This window comes from Rhipicephalus microplus, chromosome 7 (genome assembly GCF_043290135.1).
Source record: "Rhipicephalus microplus isolate Deutch F79 chromosome 7, USDA_Rmic, whole genome shotgun sequence".
Taxonomy (NCBI): Eukaryota; Metazoa; Arthropoda; class Arachnida; order Ixodida; family Ixodidae; genus Rhipicephalus; species Rhipicephalus microplus.
The window spans coordinates 21,311,635-21,335,745 of NC_134706.1; the positions used below are offsets into that span (position 1 = coordinate 21,311,635).

Consider the following 24,111-nt stretch of genomic DNA (forward strand, 5'->3'; position numbering starts at 1 on the left):
CCCCTTTTTGGGGTAATAAAGTTTCACCACCGCCATGTGACTTCAAAGAACAGCACTATATAAGGAAGGTGTAAATTTACCATAGTTTGAATGTTATGTTGTTTAAAAAAGTTATGATATAATTATCTGAAATGCTGGAATAGAAGACGCCGCTGTGGAAGGCTCCAAAAATTTCGCCCACCCTGGTTTCGCTGACAATGGGCAGCACACGGGTCTCCACCATTTTCCCTCCTTAGAAATGTGACTCTCGCACCGAGATCAGACTCGTGATCTTCGGCTCAGCAGTGGAGTACGTTAACGTGCTCCACTGCTGTGGAATATGTGAAAACCTGGTATAATTGTTGTTGACGAGGAGAATATTTAATAATATATAGGGTTTTACGTACTGAAACCAGTACAGTATTATGAGAGACGCCACAGCGAATGGCTTTGGACGTTTAGAGCGTCTGGCGTTCTTGAATGTGCAATGATATCACACAGTACATGACCCCCAACCGTTTAGCCTTTATCGAAACGCAGCTACCACTGCCGGGATTGAGCCCGTGACCTTTGGGTCAGCAGCTGAGCACCATATACCACTGAGGCAGGCATTGATGAGGGTATGGCAAGGAATACTATATAATAATATTTCATGATGACGAAAACGGCACGTGTTGAGCGACACTATATGATAAAACAATTCTTAAAGGGTATGATGTGAAGCCGCTGAGAGATTGGCAGAGATGGGGAACAGGTTGGCTAAACGTCGTCAATTTCATCACCCGGATTTTCAAGACAACGAGGTGGTTTATGATGAATGGCGTATGTGTTACTTCATGATGATAAACAGTATGATAAATGTCAGTTAGTAGATAAGCATTATAAAACGAGATCGGAACACGAGGACACAATTTGCTTTTACCACATTCATCAATTTGGCCTCGCGGCGAACTTGCAACATTTCATTACCCGATTGCACGAAGCAGCGCAGCACAACAAGACAAAGATTTCACAAACTCAGTGCTAACACTTAACGAAAGTCTTGATCCGCTTAGGCATTTACTATTTGGCTTTGTCATCAGTTTTCCGCGTTTGCAAAAATTGCACATTTGGTCGCAAAGTAAAGATTTTACTTCAGAGTTAGCAATGTGCCCGCGTCTTCTCCACCGGTCGCTTCTATATTCTGCTGCTCTGTGTACGTAATACAAATGAACAAAACGGGCAACCTGTGCCTACAAACTTGTATACTTTTCAGTGCCTTAGTCCTGTTATCATGAAACCTCTTGGTGCCTATTGTCTCATGAATGTGTTCAGCCTTGCCGCAAGCTGTGTAGAGGTAGAGGTCCTCTTTAATCAGACGAAAATTTAAATCCATCCAACTTGTACTCCGTGGCGCTTTTCAGGGCACGTGACCAACTGACCTTCTTGATGGCCACCGCCATCATCGCACTCTGCCTAGTCATTCTCATGCTGGTGATCATGGTGTACATACTGAGACGTAAGTAAATAACAGTCTCGTTTCTTCAATCGGAGACTAGCGGGTACGGAATCTTACGGCACGGTACAAATTAAGAACATAACGCATTGCTTTTCGAGGGAAAATGCCACATTCGTCGCTTCACCACAGTGGTAGATTAAAAGAACCGGTTTCACGACAAGCGCATTTGCTGAAGTGGTACTCGTCATCATCATAGTCATCGTGATTCCAGGAACACTAAAGGTACATAACCGTTTGCTTCAAAGGGAATGCTCAACGTTTGAGAACGTCTTAAACGTAACGTGATCCCACACGCCCCTTTTTTCCTATGTTCAACGTCACCGGCCAATTTCCCGAGTAGATAATGTCTTACGCAAACCACGCCAGAATGTCATCATTCCAGGCTGTTTCGGGAACGTCTGTTGGGCATTAAGAAACGAACCCGAAGCCTGACTTCATTCTTGAACAAACGCGGTCACCAGTGGTAATGCGCGAATGTTCGCCACCACACGTATGAATGCTGACGCGGCTTGCGGTAGATCAAATTATCAACGGTCGACGTTTTTTTTTTTTTTCGCCGATATCTGCATACACCCTGCAATTCTAGCTGTACTTTGTCCTTCTGTTCAACGGTCGAAAGCTCAGCCAAATAACGAGTTTCATTTAGAATACGCCGACCGCTGTCTTCGTGAAAGTCCCGACCCCGCGGCAAAATTTTCAACAGCAGTGGTCTACGAATAAAAAAAAATTGAGGTAAATGGACGAAACCGCACACGCCACGAGTGGGACATTTTGTATTCATGCCGAGGACGTCCGGAGTCCTCAGTGTAATTCATACTCAGTAATCGAACCACATCCAATAAAATAATCACGACATATCCACGGAGTGAATAATGAGGAGTGCGGAGAAACATTCGTCCATGCGTTCGTCCGTGCGATGGTTCGTCCGTCCCCGCATCTCTCGAGATGTCCATCCGTGCGTCGATTCATACGTCCGTCGGTCTGGCCCTGCGTTCGTCCATTCGTCCATCCGTGCTTCCGTCCGTCCGTGCGTCCATCCGTCAGTGCGGCCATGCGTACACAAATGACAGGCAGTACACAAATCTCTCTAATCTTCATACTTTCGGCTCTGTTTCACTTCGCGTTACTTGGAGCTGTTTCATCCCAAAACGACAATCAGCAAATAATGAGCAGTTGAGCTTCACCACCTAAATACTTAGGCTTACCGCTTTAAAGCGGGTCACGAAGTTTAAGATGGTTTATTTTTTTCTGCAAGATAAATATGAAACACAGCAATGAACAAAGACACAATTGCAATTCGCCGCTCGTAAATATGGAGACTAGATAAATCGGCCTACTACACATCATTGCGATGCTCGCTGAACAATCGCAGCGCCATAGCTTCCTCTAGTTAAATTTAGGAAACTCCAGGCTTTCGATAACACGAGCCACTGGCCTCCGAATTCGCGTGTTTCTTCCGTCACGCGCTGGATCGTCAGACAGGGCTCGTTTACATGCAGAGCTGGCACGTGCACGTGCACTGCAACTGGCTTTTGCTTGTTGTAACGGCACTGTAAGCATTTCGCTTAGTTCGTGGTGCCTCTGGCACCTTTGTTTCACGGTGACATGTGTAGCACTCGAGGCCTGGCAGTGTTACAGTTGTGTGGCTCTTACACAAAACTGCGGTCAGGATTCGCACCAGGGAGTGTCCTAATCATCGGTACATTTTTTTATGCCACGCGTTAAATTTTAAATTAACATCATATTTGCCACAGTATTGTTAAATTCAGCTAAAGAGCAGTTGCGGTTAAAACATGTAATAATAGTCGCTATGCTTTCCGTATTTTCGATTCGTTTGTACGATATTCTAACGTGTCTTCGGTACGCAGAAAACAGTGTCTCTTCAACCACTGATCTGGACTTTGAGGCAACTAGACTGGAGGATGCTGAAGGCCAGACGGGTACGAAGAAAACAACCATTACGAAGCCTCCAGAGCCCACGCCATCACAGAGCCAGATGTCGCCCTCTGTCGAGCCGTCGTCCCCTGATACAGCCCCTACCAAAACGCCAAAAGGTACTCGCCCTACAGCCTGACATACTACACGACTTGAGCTAAAACGAAACGGCCTGCATTGCCTACTTAGCAGTCACATTTCAGCTATAATACTTAGATATTGTGTCGCTCTCTGCTATCAGTAACGAACTCCACCTCGCGCGGCTAATTGGTAGCGTCGAACTTGCATTCTTTGGTAGCGAGACCACCCCGGAAAGGCGTTAGCCTAAGAATTACTGCAATGGGGCAAACTTTTCTTTAGCGAAAGAAGTTTTACTTTCCGGAAAATCCATATAGAATTCGTCGTGGCTTCAGGCTCAGTGATTGTCACAAGCACTGACCATCATGTGACAAGGTTCATTAAAATATTGCTATCAACTGAGATTATTGTGGCAATGAGCGGGGCAGAACCCAACTACGCATTTTTCTACAACGCGGCATCAGAGATCTGTTTCTTCAGTGTCAGTAACTGTAACCCCAAGCGATACAATAGGAAGCATGAAGGCCGACGTTCGAGTGCCACTTAATGACACCCAAATGAAAGCATATGGTGTATTTCAAATTTTTTGTTGCCATATCGATTGTACAGACCATCTTGACGTATTTTCGCCTACGGCGTCGTGTTGCCGTCATGTTCCGCATAAAGTCGAAATCGATGACATTTGGTCGCGCATCGTTTGCATTTCCCGTAAGTGAAAGAGTGGGAGTAGGGCAGCGAACATGGCTGAAGCAGAAATCAAAGAAGCCGGCCCACCACAGTTGGAAGTAGAGTGCACAATATAACAACCCCCCCCCCCCCCCCGTGTAAATAAGGTGTTCGATTGCTGCTCAGCAGAGAAAGTATCACTAAAGGAGCAATGGTGAACTTACATTCTCAGGGCGCAAACGCGACCCCTAGCATGGGCGTGCTAGCGCGGCAGGCATCGCAGATATCTCGTACACTATTTTTACATGCTGCGATATAAACGCTTAGAAACAGTGCCAAAACCGCGTCTTCATCTGACGCGTCCGTATTCCCTTACGCAAGTGTTTTTTTGTACAGTTAAGCAGGACTGGATTAAGAAAAAAAAAGCTTCTTTTATACCCTCACTTTGTAGTGAATTACTATTCGCACTCCTATCTTCACCTTTGTTTTTCGCCCGGTAGAACTAGGATTTTTTTCTGTGGTGCAGTCTTCGGGAAGCCGCTGCTGTGCACCGTGCGGGACAGGCTTTTCTTGGCAGAACAGTTCCCGCCGGACGGTATGTGCGACTACATCTTCTTCGACTCGTTGTACAAGGATGGCGACCGCAACCTGCTGCCCAATGAGACCACTTACTCAAAAAGCCTGAACGTTTTTCTCAATGACCACCGCGACTACCGACACACGACGCTTGGCCTCGGCTTCGCTTTCAAGTAAGCAGACGGGGTCACAGCAGTGCCACCCTTCTATGGTGATAGGAATTCCACGAACGCTTCTGGAGCATTTATGCCATCGCTGGAAGATTCTGGGAAAATCGGTACGGTCTCCCCACGTATCGTATGCCCTATGTGTGGATGAAAGCACTTCGCTTGATCCAACGAGTGAAAGTGTATCTGGACTTCCACGGCGAATGTACGCCATAGGTTCATAGAAGGCGCTTGGCCTCGGCTTCACTTTTGATTAAGTCCACAAGACGTATCACTTCTATTATATTAAAAAAGACGTTACGCCGAATAACATTCTTCAGTTTTAATTAATTTAAAGTCATTCTCGCTCCCATCCACTGAATTTACGTGACGCGTTTGATTGACGTTGATTGTAATGACACTAACTTTTTCGGTTCAAGTTCAAACAGTTCTCTTCAGAAGAGGCTTGCCGTCGCATGACTATTCTATTGACTCTCAAATCACCGGCTCTTCCTTGTTCTGGCTATTACCGGTTCATGTATTCTAAGCTCTGGTGTATATTGTGGAAAGTGGATTTATAATACCGAAGCAGGAAAGAGGAGCAGACGAGAGGGCCAACCCCAGCGTGTGGTTTGTTCGATGTACGAGGGAAAACGTGTGAACGCCGCCAACAACCGCAGCCCGATGGAAGATCGAACGCACTGGTTTTACTCCTCTGCTATTTCAAACAGGCCAATAATTAAGTAAAAGAATCACCGCCCAAGCACTCCGTACAAATGGTTATCCGGTGGAAGCTGATACGGGCGACCCTGTTGTTTAGTAGTGGATTCAACTCGACACTGCGCTGAAGACTTTCACTATTACTGGTTAGCTGTTCGTGCTTATCAATGAGGTTAGACACACGTTTGGCTTGGGTTTATTACAGTGTTAATTTCGCAAGCTGGACGATGCACCTTGCATGATCATGGTCATGGCAAAGTGTAATGAGCGGTGGAATGCATTTCGCAATGAGTTAATATCAGTGGTTGTTTTCGAACCACAGGCAGTTACAGACGTCGCAGCCGAAGCCAAAGTGGCCTGCCAAAAGGAGCTTTCGGCAGGGCGCGTCATTGCTTTCTTTTTAGGAGCGAATCTCCTTATGCCGTGGGTCGTATGTCCCACGTCGTCATAGTCATCGTAGTAGAAAGTTGCATTGCATTAAATGTCAATAAAAACGGTGTCACAGCATATCAACGGAGAGAATGATGATGAGTGGGGCGATGCGTCCATCAGTCCATCCGTGCGTTCGTTCATGTGTTCATCCGTCTGTACACCGGTGCGTTCGTTCGTCCATGCATGCGTCAATCCGTCCGTGCTTCGTCCCACTTGTCATCATTCACCTCATGGATATGCTGTGATTTTTTTTCTTTTATTTAGTGGTTGTGACAAGAAGAGCCACAAGAGCACCGAAGGAGGGAGGAGCTAGGGTTTATTGGTTTCGGCAGTCTTTTGTTGACAGGTCCGGTGTGGTCACAAGCACGTGATCTTGACAGAGCTGCAGATGGCTCGTGCCTTTGCACGTGCAGTGTTTTCAACACTTCGTGGCCTTCTCTCGCAGCAGCTACTGTGTTTTTTTTTTCACGTCATCATATTCTCGAGTAGCGCCATGTTGGGTGTTCAAAGGCTCTGCTGCCCGCCTCACTTCACATAACAATGAAGTTTGTCGATGTCGCGCTCGTTGCTTGCACGTTGCAGAGAAACTGCAGTGGATCTGTAACTTATTCGACTGTATGGTTATTGTGTTGATTTACAGCTCCTTGACGAAAGCGGAGGAAGATTTGAAAATGCGAAACCCCAGTCCACTTGAACCTTTCTGGAAGCGGAGCATTTTTCATGCTGGAGTTATCGACCCTTGTGCGAGGCCGACGCGAGATCAGACGAAAGCGTCCATCGCTTCTTTGAAGGTGGGATTTTGTGTCCTTCTTTCAGTAGTGCTATGTCGACACAATACGAAAGCGATCGCTGGCACACCAAAGTAGGTGCCGTTTGGTATTGCTGCTTCTAAAGTACTACTGTGATTATATGAAAGTTGCCGTAGCCGCACTGAATATACTCGTATATTCCCTATCACTCACTTCATACTGATATTTCTATAGGTAAGAGGATGCTGCAGCAATTTAGGCACAATTTCACATTTCATACTCGCTATACTCTGAGTTCCGGACCAACGAAATCTGCCTCTGACACGCGTAAATGTAAGCTTTCCCGCACAAGCCATGGCGTAAGCCTCACGGTTGCGCCACGCTACCAATCCGTGAAGTGCGTTGGCTCTAATTGGTGTGGTAAATATGGCTTCGGCGCATGCGAGAAGGCACTTCACTGCTTAACATTGAAACAATAATGCAGACCTCTACCTCATTCATAAATTCATGGTATCCCATAAAGGGACAATAGATGTAACAATGGACAAAGGAAGAAATGCGCAAAAAGGCAATCGATTCAGGTATAGAAGCGCTGAAGTACAACCAATCGTAGGGAGAGTGTTATGGCGACCATATTCAGGCCAGCTGTTACAGAAAGTCGCAGTTTATGAGTTACATGTCATTGTAGTGCCTACTATAAGGACACTCGAGGCTCACTTTTGCCGCCAGAAGTCGCCGTGCTGTTTCATATAAAGTCCAAATCGCTAACATTGCCTCGTAAATAATCGGGACTTGCGAGTGAAAGAATCCTAAAGCTACCTCCGGGCATGGTTCAAAATGATGAAACACGTCGGCTGGCTTAAGTGTAAAGGAGCACGATGGGATGCTAGTGGTAGGGAGGAGGATTGCGTTGATCTGGCAACCAATGCGAACTGTGATTCGAGGGGCGCGGTCACGTGCTATCTAGATGAGGACCAACAGACAGCTCTAGATTAGTGCGTGCTATGCTACCATCGTTTACTTATTGTTGAGGTGATAGACAGCACAAAAACCACTTGGATCTCTGGCGCGGTCGTATTCCTTTCAAACCGCGTTTAGAGGAATCACGCGATATCTGATTCTAAATTAGCTAGCTGGGAACCTTAATTCGTCTTCGTATACCAGTATTCCTATCTCACACATAGCTTTGCGCTGTGAGACGTTTACCTTCTATAATTTACAAAGCCCAACTTTTCGCTTCTTCTTTTTGCACTCAGAAAATAAACCGATTACTCGACGCTCAGAGAGCCCGTGGCCACATTGCAATCACGGCAATCACTGCTCCGCAACCAGATTTACGATGGACCTTAAGCTACGCCGAGGATTTTAGGTGATGTTTAAACTACACTATCTGCTTATGTGCTTTCATATTTCTTCACTGTTGGATGGGTCTGCACGTGCACACACAAGCTTTCTATGTATGTATGTATGTATGTATGTATGTATGTATGTATGTATGTATGTATGTATGTATGTATGTATGTATGTATGTATGTATGTATGTATGTATGTATGTATGTATGTATGTATGTATGTATGTATGTATGTATGTATGTATGTATGTATGTATGTATGTATGTATGTATGTATGTATGTATGTATGAATGAATGAATGTATCAGCGGCCTATGTCTGAGCGCTTGCGTGTTCATGCCCAAAACTTCACTTGTACCGCGATCTCATAAAAGGGCATGAGTGCATGACGAACCCGATTGGCAGGTTATGACACTAATTAGCTGGCCTGGCTACCACGTTAGGTCACGAAACCACATCCCCCTTTATTTTATTCCTGAACAGTGAGCTCCAATTCACCCCTGACCTGTTCGTCTTGTTCGGTCACTACCGATACGGTGACAACTTTCGCACGAACTGCGCCATCGTGCCTCCAACTATCCACCCGGATGACACGCCGCCTGGCAAACTCCTTGAAGACTACAGCTTCAATGTGGTTGGTACTTATCTAATATCAGCACCGTGAGTGCTGATTGGCACAGTTTTACAGATATACTCTGTCGTTCATTTGGCTATCTATATTCGTCTAAACGCAATAAGCAGGGGTTTTCACATACAAAATTATTAGCAACCGTATTATTAATTAAGTAACCGTAAAGCAAACGTGGCAACCGTAAATTATTAGCAACAGTTGGCACGAGACGAGAAAATGTGGCACGAGACGCGAGACTGGAGCATGCGCAGTGGGGGTGTGGACGACACCGACGACGCTCGATTTCCGAGAAAGGGCGACTACAAAATGCTCCGCATTTAAAATCTTGACAAGATTAATAGCGTGTGTTTGCCTCACGGTGATTAACACCATATTTTGCTTGCTCTGCAGTCATCGTGAACGTGATGTATCATCTGTTGATGTCAGAGTTATTAAAGCAGCGACTCGCGTGCTGCATGTACAGGGGACGCCCGTGTTGAGCCTTCGCAAGCTGTACGACGAGGGCATCGACATCATAGGTCTCGTGTCTGTTACCATGAAGGGTCGTTGGGCAGAGCCCCAGTTTACCAACAACGTGGACTTCTTCGAGCCATGTGTGCCTGATTTCAACACTCCGTCGTTCGGTGGAATGACCGACGTAAGCAAGCATATTGTACATATACTCTGAAAATGGGGAGGTATATAGAAACATACCCCCCTCTCCTGTTTAATGATTACGGAGGGTGGTTTTCTCACTATCTTTCAAGTGTGCATGCCTGGGAGGAAGGGCATGATGTTTCCGCCAAGTAATTTCACGGGAAGAAAGGTTCAGCAAATTGTTTTCATGAAGATTGTAATGCGGAGCAATGTAGGCACGTAGCCAACTTCTTTTTCAGGTGCAGCTTCTTAGCCAGTCCAAAGGGAGAGTCAATTATAGGATTAAAATTGCGGAAGACCAACAATGTTCACTATAAGTAATGTTGATTTGAGACATCGCCAGCTGGTGTTAATAAATTAACAATGTTTTATATTACGATAGCATTACAGGATTTACGTCAGAAGCGAGATGTTGTCAAATAACGTTATCTCATCGCTGATGGTTGTTGGCACTGGTTAGTAATGCGTAACTATCTTGTAGCGCTGCCAAGACACGCCGATTTTTACAGTGAAACCTTCCGCCGTTCACGTCGTTAGTGCATAGGTGGTTATGTGGCCTGAGCGGTTAAAGTGACAATCGGTGGAAAGGGTGATATTACTGATAACTAATGAGGCTAAGAAAATGGCTCAGTGGGACCTCGGTGGAGTATAAAAAAGGCGTCAAGCGTTGTCATATTGTCTCATGTAGGCAGTCAGCGCGGAGATATTCATCAACTAGAGTATTGCCAATTCTGTTCCGTGAAGACCGCCTATCAGTAACCACATGCCTAACTTGCCACAAATGAAAGAAACACAAAAAACTTGTTCAAAGCTTAGCCGTATATGGGGAGGTTGCGAAGTGTGCCGCGCCACAGGTTCGTCGTTTGACAGTTTTCACGACACGGAACTGCCAGTACAATTTTTTTTTCGTTTTATCTACTCGAAGTTATTCTCTGCTTTCAGGTGTGCCCTGGTGGAGGTCGCTTAGCGACTCAGTTCAATTACTCGACGGAGCACCACGCTGTGATCACCTATATCGCCTTCCTTCGGCGTACCTTTGTCTACGATGATGAGAAGGCCTTTGCGGAAAAGGTGCGAAAAAAATTTATAGTTGTTTTTACAAATCTTTGACAGGGGCAAGTACGAGAATAATTAGGAAATGGACCATTGTGACATCCAACTGTTAGTAGTCTAAACCAACAAAGAATTCAGGCAGATTCTCCAGAAAGAAAATTTTCAGTCACCAGAACATCTGTCTTGGTCTACGTATCACGGTCTACGTTCGAACCGGGATCTGATAAGGCCAAATTTTTTCTTCAACTAATACGCTTTCCGAGTGTAATCACCCAGGAGTCGAAATTCAGTTGTTGTGGGGAAATTGTGTGCACTAGCGTACGACGAACACGGAGCAGTGAGAATTTTTCGAAACGGTGCCGCGATAGCGCAGTTACACGCGTTTGATTATCATCGAAACCGCGATGATCCCTCCTTTCACTCTCAGGCGCTGCCCTTCATGGTATCCTCTCCCAAAGCCGCTTTGTCCTCTCGCCGAGCGTCCTCCCATGTCCCTCCAAATCTTGCGTGGCATACGGCATCACTGACACGTTGCTTGAAACACCTTGTACTTCCTGTTTTCGCGACTGCGTTCATCGACTCCGTCAGTTGTGCTGTAGCTGCGTAAGCGTTGGCGAACCGCGCGGCTGCCATGCCTTCACAAATCCTGCCAGTACGGACTCTGCGTTGCACGCACGCCTTCAACGGATCGCCAACGGGATGGACTCTTACGGGGTCACGCCGTGCGAGACAACCTCCCCAGCTGATTCGTAAGCGGGCTCACGCATTCGCGCGGCACGATGAACAACAAGCTGCGTGGACACCTTCTTGCAGATTGACCGGAAGTCGTAGGCTCTTCTTCGACCAATCAGAGCATAATTGGGCCAGCGGGTACGAGACATTATTACGGTGTGTCACGAGGAGGCACGGAAAGCCCGGAAAGAAGGAGGAATTGTTGATTGCGACAGTATTATGCAAACAATGCACGTGTTTGCTTGAAATGTTCGCCGAAATATCGGAGATCGTTTACAGGCCCTTGAACACATAGCTTTCCATTTTACTCAGTTAACATAATTTCCTCATGCGAAATGTGGCACATTGCGCGTGTTTGTGGCGAGTTACATCGTAAGTGTTAAAGATGCACGTGTGAAGAGTTGATAGGCGGCCTATAGTTGACATCGATGCATTAGGACAACTTGGTGGCGCATATAAATGGGACAAAGTAAGGAGCTGTTACAAAAAGAAGCGCAGTGTTTATGTACACTACACTTGTTTTTGTACTAAAGTCCTTATTTGGGCCGGTTGGTCCGTTTCTGTGGCTGTCCTGTGTTACACACTGTTCTCAACTTTTTTCACTTCGTTTTTTGTGTACGTTTTTACTGTGTCCAGTCTGCTTGCGCTGCCAAGTTGGCATAATGAATGTGCATGTGAGCCCACCATCTCTAAGATGGCTAAGAAAAGAGATTCTTTTTTTTTCTTGGCCTACCACCAGTTGCCAATTGAACTAAGAGATCCTGAAATGGTTTTCACCTCTTGTACAAGCACGTTATGCCGCTATTGCCGTGTGCGTGCACGGTATATTACTTTTTTAGGTGCATCTTGCGTTGGAGGCTGTGTTATAGGCACATGGCAATGCAGTTCAGAACACACAGCCTAACGAGTAGGCGCAGCAAAACCGGGTCTTCCAATGTGTAGCCTAGGTATTAGACGCAGCAAAGCCGGACATGCACGTACCTATCATTTTATTTTTTAGTTGTGAGCAGGGGGGTCACGGCTGTTTATGTAAGCGCCCAGGAAGCGTTCTTTGACAACGTGCCAAAACGGGCACTGACACTTCAGCGTGTCACTGCTTACAGCGAGAGTTTCATTTTCTTAGTATACCTAGCGGTCGGTAACAACAATGCTGAGGTGGCCCGAAAAGCTTCGTGGCGCCCTCTGGTCCCCTGTCGGGTGCCTATTGCGGCGCCTACCCCCTAATAGCGCATGCACGTGCCATCCCCTCTCTCACCTCTCAACGCCAACGCAGGCAGCGTCTGCTAGCGAGTTTATTAAAAAAAAAACACTACTCGGGCTGCACAACAGTTGGCCGACCAACCCGCATAGCCACTGGATCTTGACCTCTAAGGTAGTGCCGGTCAGAGTTTTATCCTAGAGGTTGTGGAATGGTGGGAAATGAAGCCAAATGGTTGTGATCGGTTGCGGCCGTGACGTGAGGGTGCGCCTATGCAGTTGGCGTAATGCCAAATAAAGCAGGGGCTGGTGCGAGAGCTGGACATGCTTTCATAATTAGGTGACATAGTAATGTGGGTAATTGACCCATGAGGCAACCTCGAATATAGACTGTATTGCTGTATTCTAAAGGCCAGATTATCGGCATTCCCACGATTGAGAGGCTACAAGTTAGTAGAACATGAAGCTAACAAACACGCCTGCGAGCAGCGCACTTTTGATGGCCGCATTTTTCAAGCTGAGTGGCATCAAGTTTAGCGCCTACGTGAATGCAACCGCCATTTGAGTTCGTCAGTTTTGAGGCAGTGCTGTTAACGTTTTACGTCAGCCACGGGACGGCTTTATGCTCTCCCATAGTACGAAGTACTCTAAATCGTAAACCACTTTTAGATGCGGAGCATCTAATACTCGAGGCTTGTAGTGCGGCGCCGTCTGCAAGCTTCCTCCTCTTTCTTCCACCATCTGTGCATCCCTTCCTCCTCTACACACCGCGCACGCTTCACTCCTCCACCATCTGTGCACCCTTCCTCCTCTACACACCGCGTTCGACAACTGACGCACGCATGCACCGTCACCCACCATCTGTGCCGCATGCGCTTCTCCCCTTCGAGAACATTCTACAATTCTCCTGATTCTCCAGTGGACGCGCATGCGCCGTCGCGCTTCGAGAACATTCAACAGCTGACAGTGCATGCGCCGTCGCGCTGTATATATACTCAAGGTCGGCCCTCGCTCGCTCAGTTGCCGCTCGTCGGTTGGTTTGTACGGCGCGTCGACGTCCAAGGTCGCGGTGAAATGAATTCCAACGAATCCACAAACACAATCATCGACGTCCCTTCGACCAGCGCCGCCCTTTCGCATACGTGTGTACGTGTTCACTCATTTAACACCCCCTCCTACAACCACGTTAACCAATTTAGCCATCGACCCAAGTAAGTCGCAATTTAACACCCCATTTCACAACCACGTTAACCAATTTAGCCATCGACCCAAGTAAGTCGCACTTTAACACCCCGTTAACCAATTATATGCTCCGCATCCTCGTCAGTGTTCCCCCGAGGGAAGCTGCGGGCAATTTTTCTAAACACATACAACCAGCAAATGTTCAAAAAATTATAGGGGCGAAGCTCCTTATGCCGTGGCTCGTGCGTTTACGCTGTATGCAATAGAAATAGTAGCAGTAGGTAGCCAACTCTCGTTTGGTCCTTGGAATGCCCGCTGGTTGGCGGTACCTCTATACGATGTATGTATGCTAAAAAGGTGTGAGATAGTAATTTGAGTGTTCCCTAGATGGACGGACGGATAGACGTACAGACAGATGCACAGACGGACGGATGGATGGATGGACAGATAGATGGACGTACAAACAGACGCACAGACGCACGGATGGACAGACAGACAGACAGACAGACAGACAGACAGACAGACAGACAGACAGACAGACAGACAGACAGACAGACAGACAGACAGACAGACAGATGGACGCATGAACGGACGGACGAACTGACGAACGCACGGATGGATGGACGCATGGACGGAAGCAAGAATAAACGGACGGACGCATGGACCGACTGACGGCCGCTTCGGCCCACTCATCATCATTCACTTTGGGGATATGCTGCAATTTTTGACACTTCCCCAAGAGCCTTGGAGGCCTTGGTCTTCCAGACATAGCAACGTTCACGAGAGCACTGGAAGAAAAAAACACACAAAAACTCTTCGATGATGGAAATTACCCCAAGTACTGCCTCTCTCTCTCTCTCTCTACACACACACACACACACACACACACACACATATATATATATATATATATATATATATATATATATATATATATATATATATATATAATGCCACGTTACATTTCCCAAGTTTTTGTTATCGTTCCGAAACACCACACGATTCTCAGCGCAAACCGCGCCTGCAGGTTTCGAGAAGGTTCCGGACTGTAGTAGATCATTTCGATAAGATCACGCCCACTGTGCGAACGGTACAGATTGTTCTGGAACCTACGCCACCGCCAGCGATAACGCTAGAACATTCGACGGCAAGGGTATAAATGCCGACGCGCTTCGCCGCTTGTCAGTTGTTGATCGAAGGCCGACGCTCCGTTCGCCGCTATCAGTCCGAGACTGCTATCTGTGCAAGACTACTGCTGTAATTGGACTTTCCGTTTACCGGACACAGGTTCGCTCTAATAAACAGTTAACTCCCAACACGAAGTCTCCTGTCTTTGGCCACGTCACGACCCCGTGACATCTGGTGGAGGTGCTGCTTCGTTCATGTATTGGACGCCCCCGTCAAGCTGTGAACCCAGCCCACGTCGCGGAGAAGACACCGACGCCAACCAAGAGCAGCGAACAAGCCGCCGACAGCAAGGTCTCCCACCGGAGTACGGCCTTCTACAAGACAAGGCGCGAAAGACCAAGATCATGACGTCGACTGCAGCGACAATGACAACCGGAGCGTCCCATCCCGCGAGCATCATTCATCAACCCAGGGAACCACCAACGTTCCATGGCTCATCATCTGAAGACCCGGAAACCTGGCTAGAAACATACGACCGTGTGGCCGCCCCCAACCACTAGGACAACGAAGAAAAGCTCCGTCGTGTGTACTTCTACCTGGAAGACACCGCAAGGACCTGGCTAGAGAATCGGGAGTCCACGCTCCGAACGTGGGATGTCTTCTGCGGCGCATTTCTGCAAACGTTCGCGAGCGTCGTTCGCAAAGAGAGGGCTGCTGCTCTACTCGAGACCCGGGTTCAGCTACCAAATGAAAAGGTTTGAATTTTCACAGAGGAGATGATTCGCCTATTCCGTCACGCTGACCCAGACATGCCTGAGGAAAAGAAAGTTCGTTTCCTCATGCGAGAGGTCAAACAGGAGCCCTTCGCGGGACTAATGAGGAATCCACCGAACACCGTCTAAGAATTTGTATCCGAGGCAACCACCATCGAAAAAAAACCCTGGACATGCGATCCAGACAGTATAATCGTCGCCTGACTCCAGAATGCGCTGCTGCTCAAGCCAGTGACTCCGACGACCTGCGTGAAACGATCCGAGCGATCGTGCGGGAAGAGCTGTGCAAACTGTTGCCTTCGGCGCAGCCTCAAGTGGATTCGATTGCCGACATTGTGCAAGAAGAAGTCCGGCAATCGCTTCGAATGCCCGAAACACCGCTGCCCGAGCCAGAAACTATGAGCTACGCCGCTGCAGTGCGCCACAACGCTCCTCCCCGTCCACGCCAAAACGCCGCCCTGTCGCACTTCCGTCGCCAGACGCCACCGCCGCCACCACCCCCACCGACGTCCTACCGTTCCCCAGCGGGCCAGCGCAGTGCACCGAATAAAACGGACGTTTGGCGTGCACCTGACAACCGCCCACTCTCCTACCACTGCGGCGAGGCCGGGCACACATACCGCCGTTGCCAGTACCGACAGATGGGACTGCATGGCTTCGCCTTCAATGCACCGCGTCCGCAGCCAGGAGATCGGCCACGTGACATCGCCGACTACCTGGCAGGAACTCAATGGACACCACGAAGTCCTTCCCGTTCGCCGTCGCCCAGCCGCCGCATGTCACCGCACCCCCGGCAGTACACTGGCCCAACGCGGGGCCGGTCTCCTAGCCCGTATCCGGGAAACTAAGGGCAGCAACCGATGGAGGTGCGGTTGCTGTGCGATGAACTACCGAAGATCCTCCGACGACGGCGCCGCCGCGACGGAGCTTTTTGAACACAACACTAACCAGGCAAAGCCCTGAAGGCAAAAGCTCACTTACCGAAGGTGGCCGGACGACGCAACATGGAAGCAGCGGAACAAGCCGACGCAGCCATGACCCGACGCCACGCCCTAACTGTAATGCGAGACGGCGAACTAGCGACCTCGACGTTCTTATCGACGGCCACAGTGTGACCGCTCTCGTCGATACTGGAGCCGACTATTCTGTCATCAGTGGGTCGTTCGCCGCAAAGTTAAAGAAAGTTAGGACAGCTTGGAAAGGCCCTGAAATCCGCACAGCCGGAGGTCATCTCGTAACGCCTGCAGGAATCTGCACAGCGAGAGTTACCATTAACGGCCGTAATTATCCTACAGACTTCGTAGTCCTACAGCGTTGCTCGAGAGATGTCATCCTTGGCATGGACTTCTTATGCCTCCAAGGTGCTGTCATCAACCTAAAAACAAAGTCGATAACGTTATCCACAGAAGAAGCACTACCGCCACGCACGCCGTCAGGACACCATGCCTTGAATGTGCTGGAAGAACGAGTCACCATTCCGCCTCGCTCAAGCGTCATTATTTCAGTCGGCGCTCCTAAATCACCTGACTTGGAAGGCGTCGTTGAAGGCAGTCAGCATCTGTTGGTCACCCGAAATATTTGCGTCGCAAGAGGAATTGCAGAGCCGCGGGGAGGCAAAGCAACGGTTATGCTCACGAATTTCAGCAATGAGTACAAACATGTGAACAAAGGAACAACGGTCGCATACATCGAAGAAATTGTCGAAGCCACCAGTGCTTTCGCCCTCGCCGATTCTGCGGAACCTGCTCAGAGGAACCAAGCCCCTCCCATAGCTTTCGACGTCAGTCCCAGACTTCCGAACGATAAGCAAGAACAGCTCAAGGCCCTGCTCCTGCAATACAAAGATTGCTTTTCGTCGTCATCGAAAATTCGGCAGACCCCTATCACGAAACATCGCATCATAACCGAAGAAAATGCCAGACCACTTCGTCAGAGTCCATACAGGGTTTCGACGCGAGAACGTGAGGCCATGAAGAGACAAGTTGATAAAATGCTGCGAGATGGCATTATCCAGCCGTCCAAGAGCCCATGGGCATCCCCCGTGGTGTTAGTGAAGAAAAAGGATGGAACCCTACGTTTCTGCGTCGATTATCGCCGCCTGAACAAAATCACAAGAAAGGACGTGTATCCTCTCCCACGAATAGACGACGCACTTGATCGGCTCCATAACGCCAAGTACTTCTCATCAATGGACCTTAAGACTGGCTATTGGCAAATCGAAGTCGACGAAAGAGACCGAGAGAAGCCGGCGTTTATAACACCGGACGGCCTCTTCGAGTTCAAGGTGATGCCCTTCGGCCTTTGCTCAGCGCCTGCTACTTTTCAACGCGTTATGGATACAGTACTGGCAGAATTGAAGTGGCAGACTTGCCTTGTGTACTTGGACGACGTCGTCGTGTTTTCCTCGAGTTTCGACGAGCATCTTCGGTGCCTTGAAGCTGTACTTCAAGCCATCAAGACGTCCGGACTCACACTGAAGCAAGAAAAGTGCAGATTTGCGTATGAGGAGCTCTTGTTTCTGGGGCCCGTTATCAGCAAGTCTGGAGTTCGTCCCGATCCACGGAAAACAGCCGCCATCGCCGACTTCTCGCCGCCCACTGACAAGAAGGCCGTGCGCCGATTTCTGGGCCTGTGCGCCTATTATAGTCGGTTCGTGAAAAACTTGGCCCGCATCGCCGATCCTCTCACTAACCTTACCAAGGCCGACGTGGAGTTCAAGTGGGAAACGCCACAAAAACACGCTTTCCAGGAGCTTAAACATCGCCTCCAGACGCCTTCGTTACTTGCCCATTTCGACGAATTCGCCGAGACAGAAATACATACTGACGCAAGCAGCGTAGCTCTTGACGCCGTTCTTGTGCAGGGGGCGGACGGACTTGAAAAGGTTGTTAGTTACGCCAGCCGATCGCTATCCAAAGTGGAAGCAAATTATTCCACAACAGAAAAGGAGTGCCTCGCCATCATCTGGGCTACGTCGAAATTTCGCCCCTACCTCTACGGCAGGCCCTTCAAAGTTGTGAGCGACCACCACGCCTTGTGTTGGCTAGCCACTTTGAAGGACCCTTCAGGTCGCCTCGCACGATGGAACCTGAGATTTCAAGAATATGACATTACTGTCATTTACAAGTCCGGCAAAAAACACTCCGACGCAGACTGTCTCTCTCGTGCGCCTGTCGACCAACCGCTACCCGACGACCCGGATGACGACTACTTCTTGGGAACGATAACTACCGACGACTTCGCTGAACGACAGCGGGCCAACCCGGAACTTAAGGCCCTAATAGAATACCTCGAAGGTAGGACCGCCGAAGTCCCGAAGGTATTCAAGCGCGCACTTGCGTCGTTCTTTCTACGAAACGGTCTTCTACAAAAGAAGAACTTTCACCGCTTCGAGCTAAGTACCTCCTTCTGGTGCCTTCAGCTCTGCGACCAGAACTCCTGCAGGCCCTGCACGACGATCCGACGGCAGGGCACCTCGGTGTTTCTCGCACGCTCGCCAGGATACAAGAAAGGTACTACTGGCCACGTCTTACCACCGACGTCACTCGTTATGTGAGAACATGCCGGGACTGTCAGCGACGCAAGACACCGCCGATAAGGCCAGCGGGGCTTATGCAGCCAATTGATCCACCTTGCCGACCTTTCCAGCAGATTGATATGGACCTACTGGGGCCGTTCCCGACGTCGGCTTTCGGAAACAAGTGGATCGTGGTAGCAACCGACTACCTCACCCGCTACGCCGAGACAAAAGCCCTGCCAAAAGGCAGTGCATCCGAGGTAGCTAAGTTCTTCGTCGAAAATATCGTCCTACGTCACGGCACCCCGGAGGTCCTTATCACCGACAGAGGAACGGCATTCACTGCCGACTTAACTCAAGTGATCTTGGCATAGAGCCAAACAAACCACCGCCAGACGACAGCGTACCACCCACAGACCAACGGCCTCACCGAGCGGCTTAACAAGACGATCGCCGACATGCTGTCAATGTACGTCGATGTCGAACACAAGACGTGGGACGCCATTCTTCCGTATGTGACCTTCGCATACAACACGGCGGTGCAGGAGACGACGCAGATATCTCCATACAAATTGGTCGACGGAAGGAGCCCGGCAACGGCGCTCGATGCCATGTTACCCAGCGTCACCGACGAAGAAAACCTCAATGTGAGCGAGTACCTTCAACGCGCCGAAGAAGCCCGACAACTTGCGCGTCTCCGTATCAAGAATTAACAGACGACCGACAGCCACCGTTACAACCTTCGACGACGCTTCGTGGAATACCAGCCCGGTGAACGTGTTTGGGTGTGGACGCCGATACACCGACGTGGACTAAGTGAAAAGCTTTTGTGACGGTACTTCGGACCGTACAAGGTGGTTCGACGTCTCGGCCCACTTGATAACGAGGTTGTCCCTGACGGCATCACGAACTCTCAACGACGCCGATCGCGACTTGAAGTCGTCCATGTCGCGCGCGTCAAGCCGTTTCATGCACGTTAACAAACTGAAACAGTGTTTTTTGTATTATTGTTGTATTTTAATTTATTCATTGTACTTTCTTGCATTATTGTTGTACCTCCATCTTTAGTTAAAGCATCGGGACGATGCCTTTTTTTCAGAGGGGGGGGCAATGCCACGTTCTATTTCCCAAGTTTTTGTTATCATTCCGAAACACCACACGATTCTCAGCGCAAAGCGTGCCTGCAGGTTTCGAGAAGGTTCCGGACTGTAGTAGATCATTTCGATAAGATCACGCCCACTGTGCGAACGGTACAGATTGTTCTGGAACCTACGCCACCGCCAGCGATAACGCTAGAACATTTGACGGCAAGGGTATAAATGCCGACGCGCTTCGCCGCTTGTCAGTTGTTGATCGAAGGCCGACGCTCCGTTCACCGCTATCAGTCCGAGACTGATATCTGTGCAAGACTACTGCTGTAATTGGACTTTCCGTTTCCCGGGCACAGGTTCGACCAAATAAACAGTTAAATCCCAACACGAATTCTCCTGTCTTTGGCCACGTCACGACCCCATGACAATATATATATATATATATATATATATATATATATATATATATATATAACTGCTGGAGTTTCCAGTTCTTTCGTACTAGCCATGCACCCACCCCAGTATGCATGCATGCGTGGCATTCTCTGACATGTGAGTAACCTGACCTATTTTAAGGTTTCTTTAACTTGTAATATTCGTACACACAGAGATGACGTGATTTTGGTGCGCACTTGTGAGATACATACGCTGTCTTTACTTGTTTTCGATGTTTCGTTTCTGTATGTACGAGCTATATACGTCTGCAATAAAACTTCCCTTTTCTTTGTGATGTGTTATCCTCCACTTTGAGCTTACATGATGCCCCCAAATGACATTTCAGAAAACCTACGGTGTAAGTGTGGTATAGGGTAGGGAGGGGCAAAATGCGACAAAAATTTTGGAATAGTGTATATTCACTTTTTTGCCACTACTTACAATCAAACATTGACGCAGAAACTTTTCTTCGGGTATGAGGTGTATATGCCCTACATAAATATATCCATGTTGCCACAATTCCAAACGTTATTTTAACAGGAAGTAAAAAATACTAAAAATGTCTCATTTTCCCCCAACCAGCGGGGCAAAACGAGACGCTGCGTGGGACAAAACGAGAGAGTGTGAGAAAAATTCACTCCTTCAGTTTTTGCAGTAGAAAGACACAAAATTCACTGTGTCGGCCCTTACGCAGTCTGAAGGGGCCGAGTGCTTCGACTCCACGCAATGAATCTGGACAGAACACGGTGTTGTGCTGCCCCGAAGCTTCTTGCAGATCAAACACCGCCCGCCTCTCTTTGTGCTTATGTTGCGTTTTCTTCAACGCTTGCACCTCAACAGAATATTACCTAATTAGGTGGAAGAGAATTTTTGACGTATTTTTTTCGCCTCTTTTCGAGGTTTTCATGCAGAAATGCTCAAGCGTTCTATGGATTTTAACTTCGTCCCCGGAATTTGTGAGACAAGGATTGTAAAACTGTGCCAGATTCAGATTTTCTGCCACTTTTTTTTTCAGTTGGTCTGTTGGCGAAGTGTCGTTAAAACTCCATCTTGTGAAGTGTTCGGGATTGACTTGACCTCGCGATTCCTCTTTTTTTATGCGCCTCCTGAGAGCCTCCTTGGGAATACGGAAAAACTTCGATGCAGCGCGATTGGAAGGAGTCATGTCCTGAATGACAATCAGTGCTTTTTCGTTTCGTTTTCCTCCCAGAAAGCTTTATATTATATTTTTTGTATGTTCAAAACCTACTGAAGAAATATATTTAATATATAATAAGTGTAAGTTAATGGTTAAAATATTACGACAATCTAAGACAATGGGATGTTTTTCTCGCTTTCCCCTCTTTGAAGCCAAAATTCTAAAAAAAACTGCTTTGTCTCCGGGCATCAAACGAACAAAACTTTTGGTGTTATATAGCTCGCAGAATAAAGTAACAAAGTAAATATTTACGTTGCTTTACTGATCTGAGTAGCTTCATGCACAGATCTGAAACAGAGCAAGACTTCAGGGGGTTCTCTAGACGCAGTGTTAGTGACGGCACGTTGTAGGATTGGTGCGGCTTCTACGCGCACCAACGCTGCTTCGCCGAGGACTACTAGCAGCGCGATACGACCGACTAATAAAACTTCTGCAATAAGCGGCGCGGAAAGGCAATGATGTCGACGGGCAAATTTGGTGTACTGGTGGAGCGAGACGGAGGCCGGCGTGACGCCTGCCCAGTTTCGCTGCTCGAGCTACGAACCTCTGCCTCCCGAGTCGCTGAATCATAGAGTTTTCTAATATACACTAGTGGGAACTCTGGCGCTAGTGTCTATGGGAGCTGCAACGCACGGCGCTTCAGCGAGCATGCGTAGTACACACATTTGTCTAATCCTCGCACTTCTGGCCTCCTTTAGGCTCCGTGTGTGTTCGTGTGCCTTGGAGTTGTTTTCTCACAAAACGAAAAGCAGCAAAAGTTTAGCGGTTGCGTTTCACCACCTTATTATTTAAGACTTACCTTTCCGATTCGGGTCACGAAGTTCAGAAGGGTTTAATCTTGCCTTCAAAACAAACCGAAACACAGCAATAAACGAAGCCGCAAGTACGAATCGCCACCCGCAAGTACGAAGACTCGGCAAATGTGTGTACTGCCCATCATTCCCATGGTCGCTGAACGATCGCAGCGACAGAGACCCCTCTAGTTAATTTTTGGAAACTCTATGGCTGAAGTGAAGTGTGGTAAAGTATGTATGAGCACAGGCGTAGGTTAGCGCATCACTTTGGAGTGCAGGCTGTGCCATTTGCTTCCTTAAATGACGACGGTTTGAAGAAGTGCCGAGTACCAGTGTCTGTAACGCAAGCTCGTTCATGTAACCCTCGTGCGTCGTTACCGTTATATTGTGTGCAGATAGCAGTTAGCATATCCAATTACCACAATGGTTAAATCATGATGATTAGCGTTAGTCGTCTTGATAGACGTGTGTCACTATAGGCGTCAGTCAACGGGGTTGCATTCACGTCAAACGGTGCTATGGCTGCTAACACGAATATACGTTAGGCAAATCTTCCTAAGCACTACTTCTGTGAAGACAACTTTCATTTCTGTGCTATACCGATTCCTATGAAGTCGGGAAAAGCCATGTTCTTTATGTCAGGCATCACTACGACGTCTCTCATAATCACATAATGGTTGAGGCGCGTAAAATCTCAAGAAACAATATCACAAGATACTCGTTTGTTTTTAATGAAACGTTTTTTGCATTCGCTTTTCTTATGCGCAGTTGTGCAGAGCGAAATCTCTGGGCCACAGCGTGCCGTTTGGCATTGCCGTGTACGACATCGATTTTGAGGACTACGATAACAAATGCACGAAGCAGAACAGTAACGGCGCCTTCAGCCGTTTGAAAGTGCTGAGGAAAGTGGTGGACTACTTCAACGAGAACTCTACTTCATTCAATGAGAACGCCTGCAACGCTTACGTGATGACATAATGGGTGGTGTCGCCACTCCGGATTCAATACGTGATTAGTGCAGTTAAATAAAGGGATAGTGATAGAGGTCGTCTTTTGTTTTCAAAGGGTCCTTCAATAGCCTGATGAAAGCATGAAGATTACGGGCGTCCTTTTCTACTGGTGTTTGCTGTCTTTTCTGGACAACCCATGAGACGTACAGTCCACTCAAGAAACTTCGTGAGTATGAGGGGTCTCAGTCAACTCATCTAGATGACCGTCATCATGAAGTTGCTTCCCGACGGGATGGAATCATGAAAAACGTGGACGCCAAGAGGGGGGGGGGTGGAATACACGTTGAGCAAAATGCATTATTTAGAAAAGCCTTCCGGATAACTCATATATGAGTTGTTTTTGAAGGATTTCTGACTCGGCGATTTCAGAAACATATCGATACTAATCTAAAGAACGACTCAAGTGTGCAAGCCGACTCTGAAATAGAGGGTTTCTGTACAACGGTTATCTTTTGGCATAGAGTGACCGGACAGATGGCCTCATGAACAGCATACTTGAGACCATAATCACGCTCGTGTAGCTCCAACATATACTGACGGAATACATTATACACGTCTATAAAGATACATTTAGCTCGAAGATTGCCCTCTGACGGCTGAAAA

General features: G+C 48.0%; 1 protein-coding gene across 1 annotated transcript; it reads left to right on the forward strand.

The window, feature by feature from the left end:
- Window positions 1-722: 722 nt before the first annotated feature.
- On the forward strand, window positions 723-23,476 carry LOC142767712 (uncharacterized). The gene is made up of 10 exons (XM_075869926.1): window positions 723-733; window positions 1,383-1,477; window positions 3,346-3,531; window positions 4,683-4,905; window positions 6,671-6,821; window positions 8,036-8,148; window positions 8,615-8,765; window positions 9,226-9,399; window positions 10,341-10,469; window positions 23,267-23,476. The coding sequence occupies exons 1-10, from the start codon at window positions 723-725 to the stop codon at window positions 23,474-23,476; spliced, it is 1,443 nt and encodes a 480-aa protein (XP_075726041.1).
- The last annotated feature ends 635 nt before the right edge of the window (window positions 23,477-24,111 follow it).